The sequence below is a fragment of the Phasianus colchicus genome, chromosome Z (genome assembly GCF_987193195.1).
Source record: "Phasianus colchicus chromosome Z, bPhaCol1.hap1.1, whole genome shotgun sequence".
Lineage (NCBI taxonomy): Eukaryota > Metazoa > Chordata > Aves > Galliformes > Phasianidae > Phasianus > Phasianus colchicus.
The window spans coordinates 57,878,944-57,889,309 of record NC_143476.1 but is presented as its reverse complement, the minus strand read 5'-3'; the positions used below and the strand labels follow the sequence as shown (position 1 = coordinate 57,889,309).

Sequence of the window (10,366 nt, the reverse complement as noted above, 5' to 3'; positions counted from 1 at the left end):
GCTCTGATGGTAAGATAATGCGTATGACCACTGAAGAGGGTGGTTTTCTATTCAGACTGGTCTACAATTTTCCCATTCATTTTGCAGGCTAATGGGACTTGAAATCAGTGGTTTGCTCAGGGGACCCCAAAACAGTAACACAATGTTTAAGAAATCAGAATTATACTTCAAGGGACCTGAAACAGATTGTGGACATACAAGATTGTGGACATTACATTTCACTGTAAGAAAAGGAAAAAGGGCCAATGGATGAGGCAAAACCCAAGAACTTGCCATTTTCCTTCTCCCACACTAAAACCAATACTAATAGAAATAAACTAGGGCTCTCCAAATGCACTATACTATGTATACTCTGCATTGAAAATTAAAAGAATAGACTTAACCTAATGAACCAAACCAATGAAAACAGTAAATTCAGCAAGAGAAATGATTGACCGCTTGTTACAATCCAAATGTTCTAGCAGAGGAAGCACAGGTTTTATTTTATCTTGAAAAATTGTGATAAGAGTACACCCTTGCTTTCTTTATTGTGAATTATGATGCCTTTCAAATTCAGACATTGAATATCATGTAAGGCCTTTCAATGAACCCAGGCATCTAGAAAGATACTTTAAAACTTGCCTACTCATCTGGATGTGAAGATTTAGTGGCAAGAAAGAAAACTGTCCTTACCAGCTGGATAAAACATTCTAGTGACTCACTGGCTCTGAAATTTGCAACTCACTGATAGCCCCCTGTCCAGTTACTTCAGTGAATTAACCCAAACTCTCCCAGACAGCTTTGTTTAAATAGCTTGATGTTATGTACAACTCCAAAACATTTATTGCTAGAACATTTTAACCAGTCCCAAACAGTGTTTTTATATGTTGGTGGGGTGCCTTACAACAATTTCTTTAAGAGAAATATGACTGTTTGAAATTAATTGAACAAGAATTTATTTTGTTTCTGTATACAAAATTAGACGAAAATAGCTAAGGTATTTTTCAGATCAACATTTGGTAACTCTTATTCTATCAGAATTTTGTGGAAAACTTAACATGCACACACACAACTCTTCAGTCTATTTTTTTCCCCTCTCCCAACCTCATTGAATTAACAAAATTAAGAGTTTATGGATGCTCCATGATTTGCATTAAATTCAGCAGTAACTTGATACTATAATTGCTGTAATCTCTTATACCTGTTTTCCTACTTGCTGTTTTCTTCTACCCTTGTCAATGAACATTAAAGCTTATCAGTATTTTAAGGATAAAAAGATATATTTTACCATTTCTAACAAAACATTTCAATATTCTTACACTAGCAGTACCATAGAATCCTTCCCACTCCCCTAAGACTGAAGGAGTTGTAAACATGAAACTTGGGAAAGTCAAAATGGAGAAAATTCCACATTATATGGTATAACTAAGAGATAGGATGTTGAACAACCACTAGTAGACCAAAAGTTAATGTTGTTTTTAGATTTCCAAACATTTTCATATAAAATATTAATAAAAATTGAAGTTAATCCCCCTCACATGCACCCCTTCCTCCTCCCAACTATCACCTGCCTTATGCTAGAAGTAACTTTAAAATGATCCCCATTTCCCTCCAACAATTGCACATTAAGACATGGACTTAAAAGAACAACATAATGTTTCAAGTATGCTTCATGCCAATCGTCAATAAGAGTCATAACATTACTGAAAAAGTACACTTGTTCTTTGGAAGCCTGAGAAGAACTTCCTGCAGAGTGTGGTCAAACAACGTTTTAAATACGAAAATAGCCCCCAGCCCAGTACCCAGCTCACCCTCTCAAAAACAGTAAAGTGTAAAATTTTCTTTGGACTTAAAGAAACAGTATTAAGATCTACTATTTGAATAAGAAATAACCCCAATAGGAATTTAGTTTTACAGTGCTACACAAACAGTGCGTATGAAACAATAAATCATACAGATGCTACTGTTCAACACTATACATAGAGCACATGTGGCAAAAAGCATATACATGACATATACTGGCCTGTCCAGAAATAAGATACATCTTTTAAGGCTGGTAAATCTGAATAAACTTTTGCATCCAGAAGTATGTATTTTTTTTCTTCTTTTCTCTTTTCAGTAGGGGTTTTTGTTTCAGCAACTAGTGTTCAGTCATTAGAAAGGTAATGATTTCATCAGGAAACCATCAGCAAAGTGACAGCGCCAAATTTTGTTTTCATAACAAAAACATTACACTTCCTCTAATTTATCATACATGAACAAGGATTCCCATTTTAAAGAACAAAATATAGCATGAAAGAAAACTCGTTTTTATAGGCAAGAAATCCTTCTGGAAGCACAAGCATGTTACTGAATCTGGGAAGTGTAAAACACAGGGGTGTGTGTGTATATTTATATATGTGTGAATATGCATACATATACACACACATATATGATATATATATTTATCCCAACATGTAACTGTATAACAACCAATTTTTTATTTTCAAATAAAGGTTTTTAATTTAGCAGTTGTAAAAAAAAAAAAAAAAAACCAACAACAAAAAAAACCACAAACAACAAAAACAAAATCCCCAAACAGGCTAAGGAGACCATCTACTACATGAACAAACAAAAAATGTTATGTCAATAGTTTTATGGTAAGAAGCAAAGAGTGCAGAAACTCATAGTAATAAATAGCTCCAAATTAAGAATTTTCTACAACATTTCCTTAGAAGACAGGATCAGTATTTCTTCTTTTATGATGATCCTGCAGAACACCTTCACTCATATATATTTAATTTTATAACATTAAAACAGACAAAAATGCAGACTGCAAAAAATTCTGGATTCAGGACAGCGTACATAACATTTTTTTTTGTTAGAAATCCTAATGGTTCATTCACTAAGGCTAGACAGGAAGTCATATGATCCTATTTGGTGCATTTTCTACCATGACCAATATCAATAAATGGATAGAGCCAAGGACCTGCGGTCCAACCTGCCATGGTCCAACTTTGGCAGACTGGAGGCAAAATTTAGGACGATCGTTTGGTCCCTCACTTTGTATCTTGATTCCTGGAAGTGCAGAAATGAAAACAAGACTACAGTGTTTTCATTGTCTAGAGAAAGTTAGCAAGAAGTGGGATTTCAACATGAATAAGATTACTAGGTTTTTGATGAGACTGAATCAAAAAAGCATACATGGAATACCACTACTTGCAACATCTGGTAGTGTCATTCGGTGACTCACTGACTTTGAAATACATGTATGCAGTAATAAATAGATCAGTAATGCAATAAGGCAGTGTGTCGAACATGCATTCATCTTGTGGACTGGAACACCACAAAGAGATACATGATACCATACACATTCATTAAGACCAAGTTTTCTGTTTGTTTTTGTGTTTGATTTTCAAGGCTATCCAGGTAAACTCTTCCAGAGCATTTTCTTGTTGAGAAGAGCAGTCCTCTGAGTCTTGTCACTTTTCCTCTTCTTTATCAAGAGATGATGACTGGCTTTAATGAAAAATAAAACTGAAAGAGGTTGTTTTGTTTCTCCACCATTTTGGTTGCATCATTCTGAATGTTTCATTTAGAGAACAGTTTTAGATGCATCCAGATGCTGAATCCTCAGGAGGTTCCAGATGTTTCCAGATAACTCTGTAGTTTTCGGACTGTGGTTTTGTCCAGTGAGCAAAGATCAAAGTCAAAGGTTGTATTTGTGATATGAAAGTGTCCAGTTTCCTCTATAAGATTTACTATCTGAAAGGAAAGAAAAGACACAGCTGAAAATTTCAGTAGTATCACACTCAATGGAGTGTATTAACATGACCCGAAGTATCATATGAATGGCATAAAATAAAACCACTTCATTAATATATGCATATTAAACCATTATCCTTATCACTATCTGACACAGAACCATAGTCCAGACCACAGTTTTTCTTTTTTTTTTCTTTCTTTTTTTTTTTTTAAGAACATTAACATCTTCATATTTTTAAGGTCAGTCTTTACCTCGAAAAATAAACAAAAAACCCCATCTTGATTAAAAAAAAAAAAAAAAAACAACCTTCATCTGTAATCATACAAAACAAAAAACAATCACCGTAACAACAAACAAACTAGGTAGATCTCTATGGAATACATACTTTGTGCTTAGCTGCCAAACAAATAACTTTAGAAAATAACTGGCATAAACCTTTCCACAAGGAAGAAAAAGAAAGAAATCCTTACAGAAACTAGTCTAAATTAAACAACAACAACAAAGCACTCAAGAGCTCTCACATCTATGATTAGCTCGTGTACTAGTATTATTTTCCTTAAATAACGTACTTAATTTTTTTGTAGAAACAGATGAACCATGAAGGACTAATACTAATGGTTAAAATCTATGGTGACTACTTAATCTATAATCACAGTTTTCATTCCAAGAAGAAACAGAAGAGCTGTTACGAGTCCTTGAGAAGATCAAGAACTGGTGCACTTCATCTGTGATGAAAGGCTGAGAGAGGATTTGATCAGTCTGGAGGAGCAAAGGCTATTGGCAATGTATTTCATATGTAACTACCTGAAGAAAGGGTGCAAAAGGGGATGAATCCACATTCTCTTTTATGGTGCCCAGTGATGGAACAAGAGACAACAGGCACGAACTAGAACACAGTGGTTTCTGTATAAACACTAGGAAATGTTTTTTTTCTTGTGATGGTGACAGAACACTGGCATGGCTTGCCCAGAGAGATCGTGAAATCTCTCTCTTCAGAGATCTTCAAAAGCCACCTGGACATGGGCCTGGACAATCTGCTCAGGGTAGCCCTAAACACTGGGTTAGGACAAGAAGATCTCCAGAGGTTTCTTCCAAACTCAATCAGTCTGTAATTCTGTGTAACCAACATTAATATCCTAGTTGTATTTCCACACTTTCAACATTTTGTAGTCACCTAATTGTAGTGTGTATTTTTAAAATGCTCATTTTCAACAATGAATTTCCTGTAACGAGTAACTCCATGTATACTATATCCTAGAATTTTCACCCACCTAAACATACACTCAGCATCCTGGAAAGCTGAAGTATAATTTATCAGACTGGGCTAACATGGTGCCCACACTATAGCTATTGGTCTCTTATGCATTTCTACATTCCAAGAGACTTATATTCCAAGAGAGCACATGAAAAGACACACCATCCTGAAAAGAGTCTCTTTGTACTGGACTGACAGAATATTGCTCGTCTGCTTCACCCTCCCAAACATTTCTTCCATGCTCAGGCTAGTATCAGTATTTCTGCCCTTCCATTTGAAACCCACATTGTTCTAGGGTTTCCAGATAGACCTCTACTGAAATCCCGTTTCTAGATATTGCTTTATTACTCCAATGAGTTTTTCTGTTGCTGAATGAGATACCTATTAACTCATGGCTAACAGAATATACCTTAAAATAATAAATCTGGAAGGACTATACCACCTTAGAAAAGAACTAAATGTTGGAACTAACTGTGTTATCATTTCTCCTGCTCTGTTTCATTATGTAATGAGCTTTTTTTTTTCTTTTTTCTGTTCAGACCACAAGAAGAGAAGATTATGTTGGTGATAAATGAAATAACTTCATGTATACTGTCAGATATGGAATGATACAGCCCAGGGTAGATTAAATAGATTGGAAATGAGAAAACATAAGGAGGAAAATGCTTGTTACAGTAAAAATCCCTTTCCAATCATTGCTTTCTACTTTCCACAGGCTGAGAAAAAAAACAAAACAAACCCAACTTAATGTCTAATTTCCTTTGCAGATGTCCAAACTGAAAGTACAAAGAACAACCCTCCCCTTATTAGCACTTCATTTAAATCTGTGCCACTTGATTTTTTTGTTTGTTTGTTTTTTCCCCATTGGGAATTTTTAGTTTAAACTTGCAGATTTCATTTGTCCACTTATTGCTTCATTGGTTCTTGTAACACTTTTCCATCTCCTACTGTCCTACAACCAACATGAGAGAAAAATTCAAATGGAATACAACTAATTGTTACCAGTGGAAAACTTCCACATGTATCATTCTTATCTTAAGGCACTCTCTGAAGCCTCATTTAAGAGAGAATCCTACTTTGTAAAGTTAGGTATCTAATCATAGACTTGGTCCCCAAATATCCACTGTATGATAAATAACTGGCTGCGAAACTTTACAGAAGCTGTGGCCAAGAGGACATAACAGTGTTAAACAATTCTGCCTATGCTTTGTGGAAGAACAGCACCTCCCGAAATCCCCACAGCAATATTCCTGATTTTAAGAACAAAGATTACACTGATGTGTTACCACATGTATTTTTAAGCAGCACTGCATATTTAAAAAACAAACAAACAAACAAACCCGATAAGCACTTTTTACTGATTAGGTTCTGCTTTGGGCTTTTAAGCCCTAGACCAAAGGAAATATAAACATTTTTAATATATTCCTCATTCTGCCCTCACAAAATATAGCCACTGTGTCAGGGCACCACACAGAAACCACAGTAAAGAAGACTGAAATGAACCCCAAAAGCTTTAATGGATATATAAAAATATATCAAGATAAACCCAGACAGCTCAATGAAAAACATCTGCCTGTGTGCCCATGAATGAGGAATTCATGAGTTACAGTACTAGCATTTGCATCTCTGTGCTATTCAAAAATATTTGAAAAAGAACAAAAGGTTGAGATTAGTTGCCAAGAATTCTGACAGTTGCAATCTTAAAAACACAGCATTAAAATGTTATATTCAGAGAGCTCAGGCAGCAAAATATAAAAATACTTCATTTGCTCCCAGTGTAGTAATCTTTGCTTTTCTGCTGTAATGTACATCTCTGTTTACACAATGTTTCTCCAGCTCATTTTGATCATTATCCATCACAGCGCAACTATTTATCGGCCTTCAAACAAGCAAATGAGTGTGTGTGTTTAAGGAAGCTGAAGTGCAATTAATGACATAGTCATTTTTCAATTTATGGAGGTTTTAAGCCATTTGATAGTTTCCAGACCTGCAAGCTGCCCCTTGCAGAAAATTTTCAGAAGATAGCTGCCATCTGAAGTTAAGCACCTTGGAGGCATGAGCAATGTAATGTTAAGCAGAGCTGCATACTCTCAATTTCTTCCTTATGCCTGTACTATCTAGTACATTGGCTTTAAGGAGATTTTTCACCAGATGAAGACATATCTTCTGATGCACCAAAATAAAAGGCAAAGCCTACCAAAAATGTTGCTTTCTTTCACGAGTCACGATAACCCCATCTGCTCAGCAAATGCTGATTTAGGAGTCCAGCTTCAGAAAGCCAAATTTGAATATATGGGACATGCAGCATTAACATCTGATTTCAGACTCAATCATCCCTACTTTTTCATGGCAAATGATGAAGGGAAAATAAAATGCCTAATCACTGTGAAAGATGCTAGAGAGAGTGCTTTTTAAAATGTAATTTCAGACCAATTTCTGTCTAGTCATGGTCCAATATCTGGTCCAATATCAAATTGCTCAGGAGGTTCTCACAGAACTAATTTCTTGGTCAAACATACTTTCTCATCCACCTTCTCCCTATTAGACATTTATTACGTATCTTTAAGAATCACTTGATATCACAGTTACTTAGTTTTTATTTAGGCACTTCCAACTCAACATCACATTTTCTTGTCTTCTCTTTCTTTTGGTGTATTAATTTTAGCTTTCTTTAACAAAGCAACTCAAAGAGAAATACCTCACTTGAAGAAAAGCCATATTCTCAAAAAGATGCATTTCTGTCATTTCCTGCCAAGCCACATCTCTATTTGCTGTCACTATCTATAGACTTGTTAACAACTCAGACAGCAAAAAACTTCCCATTCCTTTCCACATCCCTCAGCAGGTTCAAGTAGAACTTTCGAGTTCTTTGACATTACAATTCCTTACAATCCTGATTGATATCTTCATTATTCTCGTCATACATTTCTGTAAAAATTCCCTAAAAATCTGCAGGTAAGACTTTGACATGTGAAAGAGATTTTCACCTGCTCCGACAAACTGAAGGTACTACTAACATCACTTAAGAACACACATGCTGCTGCCATTCCACTTCAATGCCAACATTATGTTTAAAACTCCGACAGATAGCAATGTGCTTTGATGTTAAGAATACACTGATTTGTACTGAAGACAAAGTGAACTTGGGAAACAATAGTACACTAAATATGAAGGGTACCAAATACAGGACAAAGGACACATGATTGTGTTTCATAAAACATGAAACTTGACACAGCCATCAGTATTTTTCTTTAACTAAAAATATTCTTAATCATGATCTTCCTTTTCACTGACCTCTCCATTTTTTTTCCTGATCTTTGCAAACAAAGCCTGGAGCATTCAGAAATTATTGCTGAGGCTTACTGAAAGATTTTTTTCTTTTCTTTTTTTTTTTTTTCTTTTTCTTTTTTTTTTTTTTTTTACACACTTATCCAAGTGTTGAGAAATTTGATGAGTGATTGCAATCATCTAGAAGTGGTAAAAATCTCCATATTTATAACATGTCCACAAGAGGCACTTAAGTGTGAGAAATATAATATAACCATCTGTGCTACAATTACATCTGTTTTGCTACTATGCCTTTAATTCTTCATCATCACTATTTGAAATCCAATGGTGTCTAACAATGCCACCCAAAACAAAGAATAGAAGTTCTTACTACTGTGCAATTTGTAAATATATTTCAAATCTTCTTAGTTAATACTTTTTTTTTTTTCACTTCCAAGATTTCAGAAGACTCACTTTTTTTTCTAGATTGAGATTGGCATTAAATTCCATGTTTTCTGTTCGCCAAAAAGCACATCTTTAAAAGTGTATTTGAAAAAATGCCTGTCCTTTTCAGCAAAAAGTAACAGTATTTTCATGAAGCATGGTATACAGATGAATCTATTCACCTATCCTGTTTTCATTATTATTGGTACAATACTTTGAAAAATATAAATACAAATTGGTTAAAAAAATTATCTCAGATAGACTTTTGTTTGCTTAACTTTTAATCTTACCATTTAGTGTGACAACACAATTTAAATGTCTAAAAAGCCCTTATGCTACAATGAAAGTGCAGTGGGCAGGAAATAGATTACACAGACTAGGGCTATCACATCTGATTATAGAGATTTAGACAAAGGGGAAAAAAAAAGTGACTTCACAACTTCAGTGAGCACGCTGTGACTTTTCATGAGAGTGCTCCTCACCTGCTGCAGTACATGTCTCTCTCTCAATGTCATTAATCTTCTGTGGAGCTCTACTAGTTCATCGAGATATGCCTAGAAACAAATCCCCCCCCATAAACAACTTGTTAACAAAATCACAGGCATGTATTTCAAAAAATCCAGATACAAAAGGAAATTTTATTGTACACCTTCCTTAAGCAAGATTTTCTTAATAAGCAGGCTAGTTTTCTTAAGCTTCATACTACCCACATATAAATTTTTGTGGATTTTCTTAGATACTTGATGACACTGAAAATTTTAAGGTACTTAAATTTTAATGGGAGAGCTACCTCTTCCCTTTGAAAGCTAGGTGGCCTTTTACTTCAGAAGAAAATATTTCCATCTCAGCTATGGCAAACAGTATGTGACAGACTTGAGCTGCCCAAGCATATTTAAAAAACATCTCCCAACTTTCCAGATAAGACACAAGACAGAAGTTTCACAACTGATTTCCTCTCTTCCTCTAAAGCTGAATAATGAATTTTCTGCATCAACAGAGAGACATAAGGGGAGAAAGATAAAGAAAAATTAATCCACTAGCAACTTTCACTTTCTTAATTCCTGGGGCATCACATATGTCCCATCTGACCACCCAAGTATCAACTGTCTCCTTCAGTCTGAGACATCAAACACCATGCTTGCTTTTAAGCCCAGAGAAATGTGGCACCCTGCTTAAGAAATTAAAGAAGCGTATGGATCATAATGCTGAAGATCCAGTAACAGATACTGCAGCACTGGTTGCCTACATCATATTAGCACAAAGAAAATACAACATTACACAAAATTTAAGAGGAACTTGTCTATACTGGGAAATAACAATGTTCTCTCTCAAAAGGATTGAGAATTCTTAGCAATGACCAGGTGACATGATATTGAACAAAATCACCTTTCTAAGTGGTAAATTGCTTCACATCATCTTGGTTAATGCCTTAAAACACACTGCCATTCCCTAATGCACACTACCATAACATGATTTAGTAAATTGATTTCAGTTGTTTATTGACTAAAAATACTATTGTAAAGCTTCCTGTTCAAAAACCATCATTTCATCTGAAAAGCACAATGCAAATTCATGCAGGAGAGTAGCCAAAGTAAATAGTTTATGGCAGATTCTCATCTGATGATATTTACTAAATCTCTACATGTTTTGAAGAGAAGGAAAGCATTTTCAAAATA

The 10,366-nt window shown here is 35.0% G+C and overlaps 1 protein-coding gene across 2 annotated transcripts in view; it reads right to left on the bottom strand.

Annotated features, from left to right (window-relative positions):
* Positions 1 to 3,263: 3,263 nt before the first annotated feature.
* Positions 3,264 to 10,366, bottom strand: part of MLLT3 (MLLT3 super elongation complex subunit) — a 109,532-nt gene continuing 102,429 nt past the window's right edge. For both annotated transcript variants that reach the window (XM_090130931.1, XM_031609995.2), the window contains 2 exons: positions 9,173 to 9,244; positions 3,264 to 3,723 (listed from right to left, as the gene is read on the bottom strand). In XM_090130931.1, the coding sequence (XP_089987057.1) occupies positions 3,592 to 3,723; positions 9,173 to 9,244 (204 nt within the window). In that variant the 3' untranslated portion in view covers positions 3,264 to 3,591. The remainder of the gene's footprint in view (positions 3,724 to 9,172; positions 9,245 to 10,366) is intronic.